The sequence below is a fragment of the Herpailurus yagouaroundi genome, unplaced genomic scaffold, assembly GCF_014898765.1.
Source record: "Herpailurus yagouaroundi ecotype Mexico unplaced genomic scaffold, PumYag 355, whole genome shotgun sequence".
Lineage (NCBI taxonomy): Eukaryota > Metazoa > Chordata > Mammalia > Carnivora > Felidae > Herpailurus > Herpailurus yagouaroundi.
The window spans coordinates 3454249-3475095 of record NW_024412572.1 but is presented as its reverse complement, the minus strand read 5'-3'; the positions used below and the strand labels follow the sequence as shown (position 1 = coordinate 3475095).

The 20847-nt window shown below is 48.1% G+C and overlaps 1 protein-coding gene across 5 annotated transcripts; it reads left to right on the top strand.

Moving 5' to 3' along the window:
* The first annotated feature begins 483 nt into the window (after window positions 1–483).
* On the top strand, window positions 484–20569 carry LOC121021949 (uncharacterized). Of its 5 annotated transcripts, none has more exons than XR_005786747.1 (8): window positions 484–2197; window positions 12264–13107; window positions 13289–13473; window positions 14384–14475; window positions 17164–17301; window positions 18420–18523; window positions 18707–18891; window positions 19793–19904. XR_005786747.1 is itself a non-coding variant. In XM_040462648.1 (8 exons), the coding sequence occupies exons 3-8, from the start codon at window positions 13050–13052 to the stop codon at window positions 19978–19980; spliced, it is 765 nt and encodes a 254-aa protein (XP_040318582.1). In that variant the 5' UTR covers window positions 484–2197; window positions 12264–12557; window positions 13041–13049; the 3' UTR covers window positions 19981–20569. The 5 variants fall into 5 exon arrangements, 3 of the variants coding, with proteins under 3 accessions (XP_040318582.1, XP_040318581.1, XP_040318583.1); XR_005786748.1 differs by lacking the exon at window positions 19793–19904 and adding an exon at window positions 19016–19498; XM_040462648.1 differs by lacking the exon at window positions 18707–18891 and having other exon boundaries at window positions 12264–12557; window positions 13041–13107; window positions 19793–20569.
* Window positions 20570–20847: the final 278 nt, after the last annotated feature.

Genomic DNA, 20847 nt, shown 5'->3' with positions numbered 1-20847 from the left:
CAAATTGCTTTCATAACCTTCTATAGGTCATTACTTATTATTTGCCATTGAAAGACACTGGGCTAAACCATACTTAAACTATAGTGATTTTTCCACAGGAAGGTGTCTGGAAAGCCGAGTTCCAGTCCTAGGACAGCAACTAAAATCTGTGACTTTAGACAGTTGTCTTCACTTCTAGGACCTCATCCTGCTAAAGCCTGATGTGAAATGGAGTTTAATGAAATGCTGTGGAGGCCCAGCTCATGCTTTTCTTTAATCTCCTCAAACCCTCTGCTTACATCTCTGTCTGGGGAAGAAGAGTGGGTGCCCTTCCCCCCAGCCTTGTATCTCACATCTGCCTACCTGTGCACACACGTGATGCAGGAACAATGGACTGATGGTCTGGTGGTCTTCACCCTAGCTTTGGTGGTAGGCTTGATCACTGCAGCATGGGTCACAGAGAAAATATGGTTTCCACCTGTCTGTGACTTGTGATCTGAGAGATACAGAGAAAGAGAAAAAACTGTAACAAATCAGATAAACCACAATGGTGTGTCTGGATTCAACAGGACTGGGTCCTGGTATCCCCTTGACCATGAGTGGCTGTGTGACCTTGGGCATGACACCTACCCTCTGTGGGCATGTATTGGATATGAGGGACTTAGCTGAGGTCTCATCCAGCCCATTCTAGAATTATGAGTCCACACATTGAGAGAGAAGAGAGAATGAGCCCTGGGTGGTGCTTACCATGAACGGCTAGTCCAAGAAACCCCTGTGGATGAGAATTCCTTTGTTTTTAATAACTAAAATAGCCTGTCATTCTTCCCTTGGCCTCCCTCAAAATGTGTTTATCTCATTCCAGTGAGTCTCAAACTTCCAAATTGGCTGCCTGTGGTAGGTGAGCTCCTCGGTGGACAGATTGCACACCCGTGCCAAGTGCCAGCAAGTTACTAGAGCAGATCTGCACACAGGAGTTTCCCGTCCCATAGATGAGGTCTGCTTGGGTGCCAGGCTAATTGGTTGCCCTGGTCTGTGAGTGATGGTCACAACGTCTGTGGTAGAGGCCGAGCCAGTTCGACTGTGAGGTTGGCTGGTTTACACACAGGTCCTCGTGTCTCTGACTGGGGGGTGAGGATTGCGTGGGGCTGGTATGCTGCCCCTAGCTCTATGCATCTCAGGTGGCCCAGGAAAACATGCTCTTTCCTGGATCCTGGTCCCCAGGTGGCAGTATTGGCTCCGACACCCCTGCAGCAGCTTGCACTCCACCACCTGGAGGCCCAGCGCAAGGGCAAGGGCACCACTGGCATGTGCTCTGTCTGGAGGCTCTGTCCTGCATGCACCCTTCACCTCTCTGGTGAGGATGCTCAGGCCATTAGGCCTGTGCCCCTTAGCCCTCTGCACTGTTTTAGGACTGGGGGTGTCTTGGGGGTGGTCAGGAGGCTGAGCTGCTTTTACCTGCCCCTAGGCTCCTCTTTCCTCTCCCTGGCAGCCCCTCTAGGAGACTACTGTGCTCTCCAACTGGCTACAGAATTCACAGACTGAAAGAGACTTGAAAGGGTCACCTTGCCCCGCTACCCAGAGGGAAGACACAGAGTCATTCAGTGACCACGGCATCTGAGGGCAGAGGTGGGGCGAGCTGCTACCCTGGTGTAGGGACTCCCACAGGCAGAGAGGGCCGCAGCTGAGGCTGCCTGTGCATTCTCCCTCTCTTCCCATCAGCAGGGGAGGCTGTCTCCGCCTCTACCAGGGGCAGAGAGACCTCTGGCTCCCCTTGAAGAGGCAAGAGGAGGAAGATCCCAGCATTGCTACATTCCAGAGCAAGTCCGGTCCGCATTTCCGACAACTGCTTTGTAAAAAATGAGCCACATACCTCCAGCCAACATTCACAGAGCACCTGCTATGTGCTAGGCACTTCCCCATCCTTAAAATGCATTTGTGCACAGCAGCAGGCCCCGGTTTATCTCTGGAATGATATCCGGGCAGGAGGTAGGTTCCCCACGTGCTCCTGCCCTTCCGATGACGTTAACGGTGTACGACCAAACACATAGGTGCTGCCTCCTCTCCCTTCTCTGCCCCAGTTAGTTAAGGAGAAGAGTGCTGTGCCCCGCTCACAGCTGGGGAAAAGGAGCATACGCCTGCAAAATGTTTCCTGCAATTGCAGCAGGAGAAGGAGATGCAGTTATGTTGGCTTGAGCCAGGTTCTGAGCAGACACTGCAGGTAAGGAACCTGGGGTGCTGTCTTCTCGGGGAGAGAGGTGCTGTCACTCAGTGGGTGGGAGGACACAGCAGTGCTGTGACTGGGCCGGGCCCAGTGTGAGCCCCATCCTCACTGTGTCTCCTGGGGACACAAGCCTGGCTGCTAGCATTACAGGCAGTGAGAAAGGGCGGGAACTATCGAGTGTAGGACTTGTACTTGACACAAGCCTTGTTAGGACCTGGAGCCTGCCGACAGTGCTTTGTCCCTTGGATGCCCAGAAGCTTTTGCTGCCCCCTATCCCCTACCCTTGTGGTGCCTGTTGTGGGATTCTCCCCAGCCCAGTTAGCTCTTGTTCCCTTGAATCAAAATGGGTGAAGCGTTGAGGAGAAAAGACAAAAGAAAAAGACCTAGGATTTGTTCCATAGAAACTTGTGTTAGTGGGATGCCTGGATGGCTCAGTCAGTTGAGTGCTGACTTCGGCTCAGGTTGTGACCTTGAGATTCGTGAATTCAAGCCCTGCATCAGGCTCTATGCTGATGGCTCGGAGCCTGGAGCCTGGAGCCTGTTTAGGATTCTCTGTCTCTGTCTCTGTCTCTCTCTCTGCTCCTCCCCCTCTCATGCTGTCTCTCGCTCTTTCTCAAAAATATAATAAACATTAAAAAAAATTTTTTTTAGAAACTTGTGTTAGTCCTTATAAAACCTTTGAAAAGGAGAAGCAGAGTCCACATAATTTGTAAGCTTGCACTCTTGATTTCTTTCCATCTTCAGCTTTTCCACTTGAGGTTCGGGCAGAACAGACTAGTTTGCCTCACAGAGAGCTGGCTGAAGGGGAGTGCAGGTCACTGCCACCCACTTTATAGATGAGCAAATAGAGGCTACCAGAAGCCCCCAGTCCCCACTGCCAGGAATCAGGAGATGGATGGAGGTGCATTCCCTCATTTCTCAGCCTCAAGTAATGAAATCCACTAGCTGCCAACTCTGCCCAGACTGCCCCTGAGGCAGAACGCCCATGCGTGGTCAGTGCTGGGCAGATGCTTCACCTCACACTGCCTTCTTCCTCACCACAGCAATGGAGATTAAGCCATGCAACCTTTGTAGACTTGTGAGGGCTAAGTGAGGTAAGGAATGTTTGATAGTTGGTGAAGCTCTTTACATGTGTTTATCTGCCCTGGATTTCCACTGTCTTCTCTATACTGCCTTCTCCAAAGTCCTGGTCACCTCATGATTGGTGGTCTTATTGGGGGGAACAGCAGAAACTTTGAAGCCAGATCACCCTGTGTTTGAGTTCCAGCTCATTCATATGCCAGCCATGTGACTTAGAGCAAACTAACCACTCTGACCCTCAGTCTCTTCATCTGCATAATAATACCCACCTCTCCAAAGTGACTTGAGGATCAATTCAGATGAGGGCTGTTAACAAGCACCCAGGACAACCTGGCCCTGATCAGCCTTTACCCCAAAGACGCCCATGGACACACGTTAAGATCTTCCTCCTTCCTCAACTCCTCAGACCTGCTTCGGCTTATCAGCAGTTTTCCAGCTGGAAATATTTGCCTTCTTCACTCTGGAGAGTGGGGTGCAGGAAGGTGACTCCAAGGTGAAAATGCCTGGGATGAAAACACAGAGGGGACTTAGAGTCCTTAGTTTGAGGATCCCCACTGCAGAGGCAGCAGAAGGGAGGCTGGGCTGAGTTTCACCCCTCACCTAAAGTGAGGCCACAAGACTTGCGATATATGCCTTTGTCTACTTGGTACATCTGCAGTGATCTCTGAGTTAGATGTATCTTGGCAGATCCATTTAGTGTTCTGTTCTTTGGGGAAGCCAAAGGTGCCTTTGGAGCCTGCAGAACTGACTGGCTGAAGCCAGGCATGCACCTGCCCTCTAGTGGTGATAAAGGGAAAGGCATGGGCAGCACCATGCTGAGGTACTGTATGGTGTGTGTGGTCCCCCAGAGATTCAGCAGTACCAGGCAGCACAAGTCCAGACTAGCCCAACACGTGCGGGTCATACAGATCTGGGGTTCCACACACCCATTCCTTTGTTCATTGCTTCAACAAATATCTACGGAGTATCTACTATGGGTGGGGCGGAGGGTGGTTCTAGGTGGTTAACAGTGATCAAGACAGGCAAGTCTACATGCTCTTAGTTTTCATTCTAGTGAGTATGCTGTTTCTTGGGCATGGGTGGAGGTGCTTCTCAACCCTCCCCTTGCCTCAGAGTCAAGAAATCAGCAGCCAGGCACCTGATTCATGCCAGGATTTCTCATTTCTGTTCCTTTTAAAAAATGGTACCAGCAATTAAATGACACAATATAATAGAAAGACCATCGAACGGAGAGTTAGTTGGGATGTATCTGAATCTTGGTGCCTCCACTTACTAGCTGTGTGACCTTGGACTCCTCATTTAACCCCCCAGCTTTGCCTGTTACCTTCCAGCAATATGCCAGGAGCTAATGAGCCAGTGCTGGATGAGAGCATACAGTCCCTTGGGCTCTCCGGTTATGGGGGGGGGGGGGGGGGGGGGCACCGTGACAGCCACCTGCCCTGTGGCTATGAATGCTGGAGTGCATTTCACCTGGCATTTGGAAGGAGCAAATAATTAATATATTTGCTTTATAATTTAAAAAAAGGAAATAAATTCATGAAAATTAATTTGATACAATTTTATCAGTTTCACTGTGTGCCAGTATTTCAGTTACCCACTGCTGTGTAACAAACCACACCAAACCTTAGTGGCTTAACACAACAGTGTGTCATTACTTCTTGTGATTTCTGTGGGTTGATTGGGCTCAACTAGGCAGACTTTCCACTTAACATGACTGCTGGTAGGGCTGGGAGGTCCAAAGTGGCTTTTTCACATGCATGTGTGGCACTTCTGCTGGGCCAGCTGGACCAGCAGGGGAAAAGAGAGGACCTGATCAGGCATCTGTCTCTTCATCATGTCTCCAGCGGGTACCTGGCCCTCTTCTGTGTCGGCTCAGGGCTACTAGAGCTTTACGAGAGGCTGAGCCCCAAGGCACAAGTCCTTATCAAAACTCTGATTGCATTGCACTGACCAGAGGAAGTCCCAAGGCCACACTCAAGGGCAGCATGGGAAGGAGCCACACAGGACATGAGTACCGAGGGTCATGTCCATTGGGTGCCACTCACGTAACAGTCTCAATGATGATGTGAGGAGCCCTTCCTAAAGCAGTGGGGCTGTGTCTTCAGTAGTTTTGGGAATCAAGGTGCATTTTGTTGCTGCTGTCTTTCCCAGGAATGACTATTAATTGGGAAGTTCAAAGTTTCCGTAACCTGGTGTGTCAGGAAATAATAAGATGAGCCTGGAGGAGTCACTCCTTCATTTCTCTGAGCGGAGCCACCTCAGAAGAGAGGTTGTCTGCACACTGAGAACTCCATAAACTTCCTTATTCATTTCTCCTTTCCTGTTTGTCACCAGTGAGAGAATGGTGGCATTGGAGGACTAGGACATAAATGGCACTAAGGTTCTGTGACAGCGAGCACATCAAATTTTAAGGTCACCAGGCTCTAGACACAAGCTCCAAAAAATAATTTCCAGCTGTCAAGTCTTAGTGGTTTTTTTTTTTTCCTGTTTTTATCTCTGATGTAGAGGTGTGGGTTAATCATACTCCTCAGGTCATTAACCCGCCCTTGTCTTGTTTTACTTATTTTTGTATGTATGTATGTATGTATGTATGTATGTATGTATATATTTATGCTTTTCATTCTAAGGCACCTAATGTGTATCCTTTCATTTGTACACATTCTTCCAAGCTGTGTATTTCTCTTTTGTTGGCATATATGTTATGTTTAATTTACACAGCCAGGGCTGTATTATAAATCTATTTTTGCTTTTTATGTTTTCCCTTAGTACCATGGTTTTTAGGTCCATCCGTGTGGCTCCATATTTTTCTAGTTGGCTGTTTTTTGGTGTGCACTCACCCAGTGCCCTCCTCTCTCCTGCCCAGTGGGGGACTCCTGGAGTGTGTCAGCTCCCACCCTACAAAGATCACCTCTGGGGACAACCTCAGCATATATGTGAGCATTTCTATAGGCTCTATGTGCAAAAGCTGAATCTCTAGCACAGTGGGGGTGTTTATAACACATGTGATGAGGTAGTGCCAGAACTTTTCTGAGTGGATGCCCCGGGCTGTCCTCCAGCAGCAGTACCAAGGGGCAGAGCTTCTCATCACAGTCCAGCCCTAGCATTAGCCATAGCAAGAAGATACAGACACAGCCCCTGCTCACAAGGATCCCGAGACATCACTCTTCCATGCATCCTTGACACAGACCCTTGTGGACATGTGTCTTCAGATTTCTCCCCGACAATCTGACCTGGCCCTGGGCACCCCGAGCCACACCCACCTGTCTCGGTACCCATGCCTCATCCACCTGCCCTCTATGTGTCAGCATATCTATGTCATGGCAACACACCAAAGCAGCTGGGACTGGATTTATTCAAAGAGGGGAACTCAGTGAAGATGAGAGATCTCACCTACCCAGGTTTAGCTAACACATCTCAGAAGTAACCATAGACAGTGCACTGGAACACAGTCACTGGCAGCAAATGCTTTGTCTTACCATTGTCAGTGAGTCTGAAAAGCTGGCTTCTTGTTTGGTAGGGATGGAGTAGACAATGTTACTTTAATGAAATGACCTGATGCCAACCAGATCACCTGCTCTAGACACTTCATTTCACAGGAAAGGACACTAAGACCCAAAAAAGTGATCTCAAGACCGTTGGGTAGTTGAGAGGCAAAGCTGGGGCCAGAACCCGGGGTCCCATTTGTCCAGCCTGACTTCCCTCCTAACCACTGCCCTTGTTCCTTCTACACTTCAGGGACCCTGGATCCACAGACAGTCTTCAACTCTGTTCCATGAGGTTGAACTCCTTCCTTCCCCAGCTTGGTCTTGAAAAAGGCTCATAAATACTAAAGTTGTGTTCATTGGGTTTATTATCCCTCCCTCTCCAATTTAGTATGGCCAACTAAAATGAAACAGGAATAAATAAAATAAAGAGGGGGAAGAAGAAAATAACAATCAAAGCTATTTCTCAGTAGTGTAAAGTCAGTTATGGAATAAGGGAATAATATCCTGCAAGAATTCTAGGCCAGTGCGTGTTTCCCCCTTTTTCCAGGTGGAGAAAGCAGAATTAGAAAGGCACCCAGGGAGGGACTGTGAAGAGACATGACCAATTATTTAGCAAAGAGATCTAAAATTACCTGTACAAGGAGGTTTGGGTGGCCCAATCAGATAAGTATTTTGATTTCATCTCAGGTCATGATCTTATGGTTTGTGGGTTCAAGCCCCAAGTCAGGGATTCTATCTCCTTTTCTCTGTCCCTCCTTGCTCGCTCTCTTTCTGTCTCGAAATAAATAAATAAACTTTAAAAAAGAAGATAAAATGACACCTACAGTCCCACGTTATCCTGTTCACAAGAGTCACAAGGTAGGTTTTATTCCTTATAAATATCTCTTCCTTGTATAACTCAAAGCAAAAATTCCTAATGTCCTCCTATGATGCTTTCATTCTTTCATCCGACATTCTCTGAAAGCATAACCATAGTAGTAGTTTCAGAAACAGTCAAATAACATTTATATGCCTTTGTAAAATTGACAAAGTTGAACATAAGAATCTATGCTTAAGAAAAATCTTAATTCTGGATGAGTGATTAATTACGTAGGAGGGCAGGATTTGAAGATAAGGGGATGAGTTCTGGTAGTAAATAAACAAATAGCTCCCTGGACATGGTCAAAGAAGAAGTTTGCTGTTCCACATCACAACACCTTGGGATACCCCCAAAAACTTGCTCTGCAAATTAGAATAGGTTGGGGGAGAAGGGGATTTCAGAATTTTGAGCTAATTTTCTATCTACCCAATAAGAGAAACGTTAGAAACAATGCATGCTTTCTTTGTAATCCTAAGCCACACCAGGCACCAACTTTGTGAATGGGGTCTCCCAAAGAATCCTCTGAAGGGAACGTGACGTGTAAACATCATGGTGTCTGTTTGTTTGTTCCAGGGACTGTGCCACTGCACACTGTCCCTGACCCTACAACCCAGTGCTTGACCTAGCTGACCCCATGCCTTGGGTTCAGGGGAGATTTTTAAATTTATTTTTGAATTCAAATGCTGTAAAATTCACCCTTTTAATAATGCACAATTTGGCAGTTTTTAGTATATTCAGAGTTACATGACCACCATCACTATCGAATTCCAGAACATTTCATCACCCTGAAAGCAACTTCATACCCACCAGTGGCTACTCTCAATTTCCTCCCTTCTTCTGCCCCCCAGCCACTGGCAGCCACTAATCTACTTTCTGTCTCTGCAGATCTGCCTATTTCGGACATTTCATATAAATGGAATCATAGAAAATGTGGGCTTTTGTGACTGCCTTCTTTCATTCAGTGAATGTTTTCAGGGTTCGTCCATGTTATAGACTGAATGAATACTTCATTCATTTTTATGGCTGAATAATATTCTGTCATGTGGACATGCCTACCACATTTTACTTATCTGCTCATCAGTTGATGTGCTCAGGGAGGATTTTAGTACTAAAAATGAACTGAACTGAACTTGAAACCGATAGACAGTGAATAACTTTTTCCGATTCCTGAGGAGGCTGTTAACATGACAAAATCAGCGATTTAGGATGATGTCTGTGGTGGGTGGGCCATGAAGATCTGATTTGCAGTGAGGAAGAAATGGGCATGATGGAATTTGGAGATTGTTCTACGAAAGAGGGGAGAAAGGCCAAGGTCACCCAAGAAATCTATGTTCAAGGAGAAAACCTGAACTCTCACTCTCTCCAGCTCTGACCATAAAGCCATAAAGCCATCAAGCCACAGGCTTACAAAAGCAGCTCATTCTGAGGGAGGGGAACACCCAGTGATGGTTTCTACCTTGTCTCATATGTCTCCTGGAAGCTCTGTTGAAAATAAGCCTACCACACTCCTTCCCGGAATGCTCATGACTGATAATTGCCTCGTGCACAATTCTCTGCCAAACCCTGTTGTTAATGAAATGATGATTTAGTTATCCTTGTCAGTACTAGCCCAAATTGTATGAGGACCCATTACTGCATCTGTGAGGCTGGCAGGAATGCCCTGCCAAGGCACCTGTGAGCGGTTCTTACAACGGGCATTCTCAGCTCAAGCTTGACTGGGGAGTGGAGGCTGCCAGAAGCCATGGGTGCAGCCTGCTGCCTGGACCCCCGCCCCACAAATAGAGTTGGAAACACCTAGGAGCAAAGTGAGAAACCAGGCCAGAGCACAACTCTGTTTGTCAATTTTGACCTGCAAAGCCTGGGGCTGCTTCTTGTCAGCATGTGGGGAAGGGATGCACTGAAGGACTGTGGTGACATGTCAGATTCCCTGAGGTCCAGGGAGATGCTCAGCTGGCTGGTGGACATGGGCATCCTAAACCACCTCCTCAGGTCATGCCCAAAATATACCTTTCTTCCCTCCTCCCCAGTCTGCCTGTGGTTTGGGGCTTCCACTCCTTTCCCTGCCCCTGTTCCCAGGACTGCACTCTCCAGCCTTCCTGGACTGCTCATGCTGGCTGCTTTGCAAGAGAAGAGAGCAGTAGAAAGAAAGGGAGAGGGACATGGGTATGGTTGGGGCAACCCCATGGTTGCTGGTCAAGGCAAATATAGACAGAAATAAAGTTACTTGGCTCACATTATGTTCAGTACACCTGTGTGGGTACAGGAGTACGTGTGTGCACAAACACACACACACACACACACACACACACACACACACTTCCCCTTCTCTTGTCTTCAGGAATATTCTGTTTAGGAGTGAGGTCCTCAGGTTTGGAACTAGTCTATCCAAGTTATGATGGAGAAATGTAGCTCAGCCTGGAGTGTATTGCCTTTTTGGGGCTTTTGTGAAGTTAGCAGAACCAGCCTCTCACCTCGGCAAGCCGGGTAGTGGAGGCTATGTGGTGGAGGAGTGCTGGTGTAACTCTGGCCACCAAAACCACAGCAGTGTGTAATAGATGCTCAAAACCTGGTTGCATGCCTAGTCATTTATTCTGACCACCTCCTGCATTCTCCTCTAAAAAGGTTGTGGCAACTTACAACAGCATTAATGAAACAGATAAGCTAAATTATGTGAGAGGAGCATATAATATAATAAAACAGAATATAATAAAGTCAGAGGTAAGATCAGCACCTGGGAATCTCTCTTTTGTAGCTGAAATTTGGCCCTGTGAGTCACAGGGCTTCCTGCTTTTGATAGTGAGAAGGTGTCATTGGGGGTCCTGATATGGATGGTGTGTAGGGTCAGAGTGTGGTGCCTTGATACTATCCCTGAAGTAGAGAAAGAAAAGATTCCATGACTGCTTCTGGGGGCACCCCTCACAGGAGGTGGGGGTGGGGGGGAGGATGCCAGCACTCCTGTCAGCACAAGCAACAAAGTATTGCAGCCCAAATTATCCAGCTGGAGCTGAGGGTAAAATCCCCATTATCTATAGTGGCCATTTTCAATGTTTTGTAAAAAGCAGTGGTACCCTTCTACTCCAATAAAATCTTGTGCAAGCTCCTCCCAGAGAGAGGGGGAAAAAGGATAGAGAGGACTCCTTCCTCACAGCAGATTTGTGCTGAGCTCAAAAAAGGCACTAGACTATAGCGTGTCTTGCCTAAAATCTATAGTTCTGTTCTCTTGATGCCATCTGCTTCCTAGGTGGTGTCAGGACATCTCAGGCCCTATGTAGGGGATTTTCCAGGGGTCTCCCCCAAAGATTGTAAGGAGATTCATGTGTAAGGGGTTGGTATTATGAAGACACAAGGTGAGAGCTACAGCAGAGTGATGGCCACAACCTTCACATGACAACAGCCTCCACAATGGCTGTTTCCACCTTCTTGGCCCCATGTTTCCACCTTCCTGACATCACCTCTAGGGTTCCCATGCAGTAGGGGGTTATTTCCCACAGGGGACTTACCATTTACTCTGAACCACCAAACTCACAAGCTAATCTCCATGGTACAGACAGTGCCTGTTGTGGGCAAGGGGTGGGTGGATAGGGGCGTCTGTGGCAGAGAAGGTGCCTGCCATAAAGAGGGAAGATGGAGGTGGAGAAGAAAGCATGGCCGCATCAGAGAAGTGAAAACGGGGTGTGGGTGTGTCAGGGAGGGTGAAGAGACCAGATGGATGCACATTTTGACTTGATTCTATAGGAAATGCCATGTGACGCATGACCAAGAAGGACTTGTCTTCTGTCTAGGACCCAGCTAGGAAACATCCCCAGGCAGAGGGAAGGGCAGGGGCAGTGTGAGGGTCTGCAGCAGCTCCTGCGAATGTACATGAATACAGCTGAGCATGTGTGGCCAGCCGCATCTCTAAACCAAATCCTTCTGGTGGGGATTATCCATTACTTTCTCTAGTTCTTCAAGTCCCTTAATCCTCTAGGCTCTGAGCATGGATAATCCAGGGTTTACATAGACCTGATTTTTCACAAGCCTTTGCAAGACCACTGTGTACTATCTTGCTGGAGGAGAAACTGAGGCTATATGTTCTAAAAAGCCTAGTTCTAGAGCTTCCCTGGGATCATTCTGTGGTGGGCCTTGGGGTATGGGCTGCTGGCCCCTTGTTCAGTGATCTGGCTTCTAAACTTGGTTCTCTCCCCATATCTTATCAAGAGAGGAAAGGATGTACCTAATTGCTTCTTTCAGGCACAGGTTGAGATAATCCCCATTCCCTGGTGCTCCTTCAGCCTACTGGTGAGTGGAGAGCAGGCTAAGAAAGGTATACACTTAATCCTTACCCATGTGGGAAAAAGGGACAGAGGGAGGAAGAAAACTTGAACCTGAGATGAGAAGGGATGGCCAATGCTGGTAGAGGTACAATGTCCCCATGCACACTTTCTTCTCTGAGAGGATTGCCTGTGCTAAATATAAAGAGTTTAGGGCACGGGTCATGGGGATGGTAAGGGGACCAGTGGGCTGACAGTCTGCATCCATGTGGGCACTGTCCATCTATGTATAGGCTTTGACCCACCCTCTCCAAGCCACAGCCTCTGTCATTTGCCCTCTTAGTTCCCTCCTCCTAACTGGGCTGCCTCTTGCTCTCTTTCTCCCTGAGGCTATGACAATGGCTGGGTACCCAGCCATGGCATGGACGTCAGCCTCAGTTTCCAGTTCTCAGCAAGTGTATGAGTGTGTGTGTGTGTGTGTGTGTGTGTGTGTGTAAGGCCTGGGGCTGGGGTCATCCACAGAGCACAGAAGTAGACAGCTTCTGAGGGTGGGGCCGCCCGTCGGTCACACCCTACACCCTGGAGCCCTGAGGACCTGTCACTCAGACCCACCACCAGCCTCAACACCATGAGCAGCCAAAGCAGCATCAGTCACTGACCAGAGGAGCCCAGACGTCACAGGAGTAAGTTAAGCCCTGGAGGGACTGGGTGTGGCTGAGGTCAGTGAAGGGCAAGTAAAGCCAGGAACCCTCAGAAAGAGCAGGAAGCATAGAACAGAAAAGAGGAAACAGCAGAGCTTTCTCTGGTCCTCTCCCTTGTTCAGTGCACAATATCCACACCCCTTTCCCTCGGGACTGAAATCTGGGGGGCGGGGAGCACTGCTGAAGCTGGAGAGAACTGGTAGAGCAGCAAAGAGTGTGAGGATTGGAGGGAAGTATGACCAATGGAATCTCTCTAAAAGTGCATGGTTGGTAGTCATACAACGCCCAAAGGCAGGGACCGGGGAGGCCCAAACTCAGTGGTCATGTGGGGACTGCTGAGGAAACTTGTAGAACCTCAGCTGGCCATGTGATGAGGGACGGAGATAGTGAATGGGGGGAGGGGTGAGATAGTGAATGGGGGGAGGGGTGATTTGGACAAGAAACAAACCCTGCTTTCACTTACAGGTGCTCGCAATGGCCAGTACCTTGAAGAAACTCTGGAATAAATACATCTGGGCCTTTGAAAATGGAGGTAGGAGATGGTGTCATTTAATGGGAACTTTTGCTTGTTTATTCAGCCCATCCTGATGTCAGACATCTTGAGGGACAAGACATAGTAATGACCAAGACCTTGGGAACTGGCTGAAGGGAGTGCTCAGGGCAGTGGGCATGGTGGCCAGTTCAGCTGTCTCCCTGACCCTTTGCTTTTCTAGACCCAAGGATGGATTCCCGGCTCCTCGTACACTTGCCACTCCCTGTCATTCTTCTTTCTGTCTTCTATCTTTTGGTGGTGGCAAGTCCTTGCTTCATGTCTGGATGGGAGTGTCTGAGGTTTGCAGGATCCCTCGCTGCCTATAGCCCAGGCCTGGTGGCCCTCTCAGGGTACATATTCTATGAGGTAAGCCCGGTGGGGCCCTGCAGAGTTCTAGGGTCTTCTCCGTTCTGGGGTGCCCAAAGACCATGATCTTCCTATGCATAAAGCTGAAAAGCTTTGGAGGGGACACATATAGGAGCTGGAGTTCCGTTCCATCTTTGGTGACCCTGCCTTCCCTATAGAGACACAAATCCCATCACCAACTCCCATTTACCTTTTCTTTAAATGGAAAAATAGATGTCAGCAGCAAGCAAGATAGAATGTATTACCGCCCCCCATGCACACCTAAAAGAACCCCCCACTGCCTCCTGTTTCTGCCTAGGCTCTGTTATTCTCTGCCTAGTGTTCCAAGCTCCAAACGCAGGGTCCCTTCCAGACACCTTGCTGTCAGCAAATCATTGGTCAGCATGTGTGCACTGGGCATGAATTGGGTGCCTGGCTGTGCAAGAACCTGCAGAGCCGCTGCTGGAGAAGGCACCCCTCACCCCTGAAGTTTCCGCTCTAGGTGGAGAGTAATTTGTGGAAATGGGTGATTACAATTCACAACAGAAAGTATGTGCTAGGGACGGGGAGGAGGCGCAGAGACCCATTTGGGGTGTCAGGAAGAGCTTTCTAGAGAAAGTGGTCATCATCACTGGCATTTTACTGCAATTCTTACAGTGAGGCACTGCTCTAAGTGCTTTCCAAGGACCTGCTTATCAGTCCTCATACCAGCACTGCCCCAAGATACAAAGGGGCCAGGTAACATAGCAGGTGGTGAGCCTCTCTGGCCACAGAGCTTGCCCCTTCACCCCCAGCCCCTCTGCCTCAGTGCACCAGCTGGGAGGAGATGAGGCAAGCGGTCCAGCCTGAAGAAGCAGGTCCTGACAGCCACACCTCTCACTTTCCCTCCTCTATCCACTGGTCTCCATTCCTCATTAATGTTCACCTCCAGGCCACCCTCTGCACTGCTGACAGAATGATCATCCCAGACACCTACGCACCAAAAGGAACTGCTGACCTTATGAAGGCTTCCCAGCAGCAGGGGTAAGGCAACCCTTTTGATGGGTATAGGAGCCTTCCACAGTCCTCTCAGCTCAACTTACATTCCCACCTCGCCTCCTTCCACTGCCTGGGCAGCCTGCATGCCACCTGCCTCCTCCGAAGCCACACCGCTCCCCAGGCCCACAGCCTTGCTCCATGGGCCCCAGGCCTTGGCTGTTACCTGACCCTGACAAATTCCTACATATTCTGTAGACTCAGGCTTCTCCTGAAGCCTTCCTTGGCTCTCCAAGTCCAGGTCATTTGTTTCCTTCTTTGGGTTTCCACCTCTATTCTCCATGGTGGACCAGGGGCAGGTCTACCAGCTGGGCAGCACTGCTCATGTGTATGTCTCCCTAGCTCTCCGTTCAGTGACTTCCTGGTAGGTCAAAACCAGCCATGGTGGGAGCATTTACACCATAGGAACTGGCCAACTCTACAAATCAGTCTCCCCTCTCCTACCCTAAGGGCCTGTTAAACGATTTGTTGGTCTCACTCTGAAGGGCAAGTGCTTCAAAGGCAGGGTCACTCCTCCCTATTTTTATTTTTATTTTTGTAATTTAAATTAACGTTAGTTAACATACAGTGCAGTTTTGGTTTCAGGAGTAGAACCCAGTGATTCATCACTTACATACAGCACCCAGTGCTCATCCCGACAAGTGCCCTCCTTAATGCCCATCACCCATTTAACCCATTACCCCACTCACCTCCCCACTAGCACCCCCCCAGTTTGTTCTCTGTATTTAAGAGTACCTTATTGTTTGCCTCCTGCTCTTTTGTCATCTGATTTTTCCTTCCCTTCCACTTTGTTCATATGTTGTGTTTCTCAAATTCCACATATGGATGAAATCATATATTTGTCTTTCTATGACTGACTTATTTTGCTTAGTATAATACATTCTAGTTCCATCCACATTGCCGCAAATGGCAAGATTTCATTCTTTTTCATCGCCAAGTAGTATTCCATTGTATGTATATACCACATCTTCTTTATCCATTCATCAGTCGATGGACATTTGGGCTTTTTCCATACTTTGGCTACTGCTCACTTCTCTTTTAAAAGTCAGGCCCAGCATAATGTCTGCTACCTTGCGGAAGATACAGATACTTTGTGAAACATGAGACATACCCCAGAGAGCTTGTCATTTAATTGTGGCAACAAATTGCTCTGCTTCCACCATAATCCTTTGAAAATCTGCCATGTCCACATCCATTTCTTGCTCAGAAGCCCTTGGTAGCTCCCTTGGCCTATATGACCCAAATGTGAACTCCCACAAGGTAAGGATTTGTCTCAGTGCTCAGAACAGTGGCTAGCATGGAGAAGTGCATAGCACCATTCAACCTGTCATTTTCAAATGAATACTAAATGATAAAGTTCAAGCTCCTTAAGATAGTCTTTAAGTCCCCTCATTAACCAATTCTGTTCTCTCTCTTCTTCTGCGGCTGCTCCTCTCCCAGTGGAAGCTTCCGCTGCATTCTCACTGATCCCTTTCTGGCCTCAGGGCAGTTAGGAGAGGTCCAGGCACCCTGCACTTCTCCCTGGCATGCTCAGGGCCTCCTCATTCTCCAGTCCTCTACCAACTTCTGGAACACCTCGTGGTTCCTACTCTTCTTCCAGCCCCAACCTTACAAGGTTTCCTATATCTCAGTGAGTCTTTGAGCTCCTTGGGGGCAGGGTTGATGTGTATAAAGATTGTTGTCCCTCCAACACTCCAGCGCCTGGATTAGGGTCTCACACATAGTAAGTGCTCAGTGTAGCTGTGTGGCCCATAGTTGTGCACATTAAAAAAAAAAATGATAGACCAGCAACACGTATGCACATCCCAGCCTCTGCTCTAGCCACTCCATGGAGGTGATTTGATTAGCAATCACTCACTGAGTATCATTGAGGGTTGGAAAGGGACGATGGTGTCCAGAACTTGACTGGAGGAGGTTTTAGCCTCACAGGCCCTGAGCCAGGTGGGTCTCACCATGGCAGAGCAAGCTTTCCTTTTCTCTTCTTCCTCCCTGTTCATAGCCACCTCACTTCTGGATAACTACAGCTACTTCTGCCAGTCTGTAAATTATTACCAAGATAAGGGGATGGCAAGACATGGCAGCGTTAGGCCTGGAGAGAGTGTTGATAGGATGCACTTTGTAAAAACTGGAGCTTGGTCATGGTGGCGTCACTTATGATGGGAGGCAGTGAATCCATTGGCTCCATGCAGCTTTGGAAGACCTCAGTTTGAATCTCAGCTCTGCCAATTACTTGCTGTGTTACAATGGGTGGCTTACTTACCTTTTATGGGCCACAATTTTTTTAATCTATAAAATGGGATCAATAATACCTACTTTATAAAAGGCAACAATTGAAAGAAGATTGAAGTGGCTATGTATGAAAGTGTTTAGCCCTGGGCCTGGCACACACTGAGTGGTAGCTAAGTGGTAAGTATTTCATTATTTTTAGCTGTTCTCTGTTCAACTGTAGCAGAACAAAAAAGCTTCTTTGTAGGAGAAAATCTAACTGAGGCTTGACAAGTCACCAGGTAGTGATTTAGATCCTGAATTGGGAGATACTGAGTGATGGGCTGAAGTCTTGCTACTCAAAGTGTGGTCCCCAGACCGGCAGCAGCAGCATCACCTGGGAACCTGTTGAAAATGCAGAATCTCATGTCCCACTCCAGGCACACTGATTAAGAATCTGTGTTTCAACTGACAAGACGACCTGGAAATCTGCGTGCTCATTAAAATTACATGGCTACAGGCTACAGCACCTTTGGAGAGTCCTTCTGTTAACACTCTCAGTAGCATCTCCCCATCTCCCTGTGCTCACAGGCATCTTCCTGCAGACAGGTAAGCACTGTGGGAGCAGGGGGCACCTAGGAACAGTGGGGTCTGGAGCTGAAGCCAGCCTTGTTGGGGCCAGCTGCACCACCAGCAGGACAGTGGTCTGACTGAACTTCCCCTTGATTCCCAGCAGATGGCGAGCGTGTGTTGATGATGCTTTTCAAAGGCCATTAAATTGTTTGATACTGAAAGCACCAAAGTCCCTTTGGCTCTTACACACTTGTATGGAGTTATCTCTGTTAGCTGGGTCTGGGTTGGGTTTTAAGGCGCTCTGTTTGGATGCTTCCCTCAAGCATCCTTGTTGATGTTCTCAGGGTTTGTCCAGGTGGCCACATCTGAGGCTGATCTCAGAGCAAAACCTTGGTCCCATTACCTAGCAGAGGAAAGATGCTCCTTGATGTAACACCTCACACCACCAAACGCTCTCATGGGCCCCCACTCTTCATTCATGCACCTGCATAAAAGTAAGCACTTTCCCCCATTAGCAACAAGGTTCTAGGCTAAATGAAAATGGAAAGATAAACAAATTTAAAAACCTAATATTATGTGGCAAGGATCATCATGCACCAAGAGCCATTCTTAAGTGTTAATGAGGAGAAAAAACACTACTTGTGAATCCAGACAGTTTGTAGGATTGAGTGGGATGGGGCGAGGTTATAATTTGGAGGAAGTGATGAAAGGGAGGGGACTCTTTCTAATCAAAAACTTGCCAAAATGAAGTCTGAGCAAAGAACATTTGGGAATTTGTCTTATGGGACCTGGGCTGGGTGTTCAATACCTGAGTTCTCTTCCCAGTGCCCTGGGAAGGATATTGGAAGGAGCCCAGTCTCTGAAGCCAGACCGTGTTCAAATAACCTTGGGCAAGTTATTTAACCTCTCTGTGCCTCAGTTTTCCCATCTGTAAAATGGAGCTAAATATAAACCACATACTATTGTATTTATATAATATTTTAAACATGTAAAGTACCTGGCACACAGTAGATGCTACGTAGGTGTTTAACAAGTGTTATTTCCCTCAAGTTTTAGTCTCCCCTTCAGCAAAACAGGCAGAATTGCCCTGTCTTTGGCAGTTGAGACCCCAGGAGAAGAGTAGAGAATCGACACCATCTTTTCTTCCTCTCCAAGTCTTCTTCATATTACGAAAGAAGCCAGAGCACATCACCTTTCTGCATGTCTGGCATGTTCTTCAAACAGTGGGCTGGCGCCAGATATGTGTCACATGGTCAAGGTAAGTGACACTGTTTTAGGCAGCCTTGCCCCAGGCCCTTCTGAGGCAGGTCCCTGTCTGCTGGCTGAGTCCTGAGCTTGGGAGGTGTGTATCCCTGTAAACAACAGTTTGGTGCTAAGGTTCCCCTTCTTTGTGGCCATGAAACCAGGCCTCTGCTCCCATTTTATCTCTGTTTTTCTTCAGAGCTTCCTACCACCCTTGGGCAGGGGACTGTGGGAGATTCTCAGAGCCATCTGCCTTGACAGTACAGAGGGAGTTATAAGCACTCTCGTTTGGCATCCTGTCAGCCCCAACCCACCATGATGACCTCAAACAGCTCGTGCCAGACCTCCTCATGATAGGACCTTTCCAAGGACTTTTTCTGTAAGGTATGCAGAAATGCTCCCTGCAGCTTAGACAATTGGAAGATGGGAGAAAAAAAAAAAAAAAAAAAAAAAAAACCACTAGGCCCAGCTCCACTATTTCGCTTTATCTCCCCACGCCACCCTATAGCCTCCTTTGTCAGGATGCTGAATGCTTTGGTCCCCGTCTTCACATGCCTGTACTATGGACTGGCCAGTCTGGGACCCTGTGTGCAGCTCTACCTGTGGTGGAAGTGACATTTAACCATCCTTCAGCAGGTAAGAAAGACCCATCAGCTCCAGGGGTCTTGGCTGAGTCCTGGGTTCTATTCTTAGTTGCACCAGTGATGTGGTATCTGAACACAAACAAGCCCTTCTTAACGCTGTTCTTCCTTAGTTTCTAAACTTGTAAGGTTCTCAGTAACCATCTTGTCAATCCTAGAACCAACCCTAAGTCACTGACCTGATGTGGGACCTGGAGCAAGTGACTTCCACACTTCAGATGTCAGTCTAATCCATGAAGTAAGGGTGGTGGGCTATATGACCTCAAAGCACTAATATCCTGAGAGCCTGGGATAACTGATGACCCTTCATGTGACCAGAGGGTGCCTTGTGGTTTGGGGAGTGCCAATGCCAGCTGGTGGTAGCAGCCTGAGGTATTCCTCAGGCCGCCTAGGATTGATTGAGTCCATCATCAATGTTCACAAGACATGGCTGGATTGGTGCAAATGGGGAGCCAGAACTGGGAGAAGGATCAGGAAGACTCTTGGGATCATAAATAGGGAGAAAATGGGGGCAATGCATCACCATCCCCCTGCCGGTAGACAGGGAAGTGAAGACAAGAGGAGTCAAGGGTAACGTTCTTCCAGTTCCTCAGCACTGCTCACTGCTCTCCTGTTTATGTTCTCTCATGCTTTCCTTCACCCAGGGTCAGTTGCCACCGTTGCCCACTCCTCCTACAGCCACTTCACTGAGTGCTCCTTCCCTGATGGGTTCAACATGGCGGTCCTCCTCTGCAGCCTCAGTGTCATCAGCCTTTTCCTCAACTGCCACCACCAGACGTACCTGAGGGGCAAGCAGGAGAAGCTGACTTCAGGGGCAGGACCCAAGGACTGAAACTAGGAGAGCTGTCCCCACAGAGAGTCGGCAGAAGACAGTGAGGGTCACAGCCCACCTGTGCTGAACAGATACCTCTGGGCCTGCATTTCATTCTGTGAAGGGTGGAGGAGAATTGCCTTCTTTCTGAAGTTCAGGAGAACAGAAATGGACCAAGCTCCTTGCACTCACTTCTGTTACAGCATTTCTCACATGGATTTGTCACTGTTTGATGTGAGCCCCCTCAGGAGGGACTATCTTGTTCTCAATGTTCCCCCACCACCTGGCACAGCACCTTAATAAATGTGCATTTGGGTCCTTGTATTCCATGACTGGCCGTCATGACATTTGGTGAAGATCAGGGCTGGTGGCATGCCTAAAGCCAAGGCTGGCTTGATATCCAACCTTGCAGTAGGAAATGATGCTAAGAATATGCAAGGGTGGGTTTGTTTGCTTTCTAGCATGGCTGTGTCAATGTTTGCCCCTGTGTCTCTTCTTGTCTCTTCACTCTTACCTGCACTTGTATGATTCTGTGTGTGTAAATGGGAGAGGGTTATGTGTATATGTCCAATTTTTTTTCAATAAACATGCATGTTTCCATTTGAGTTTCTCTCAGTGTCATCTGCTTGTCTCTTCTGTATGTCTATGTAAGTGCCACATGGTAACAAAAGCCAACTGGGATCAATATTTTTCCTGTCCCCAATGGGAAACATGGAGGTTCCCTGAGAAATCTGAATATATGTTCCACTGAGGGCCTCCCAAGAGGCATGTGAGAAAAGGAGAAATGGGAAAAATGAATATAGCCATCCACTTCACAGAGAGGGAAACTGAAGACCAGAAAAAGGGAATATATGTCTGAGATAATATAGTATGGTGGAAGCAAACATT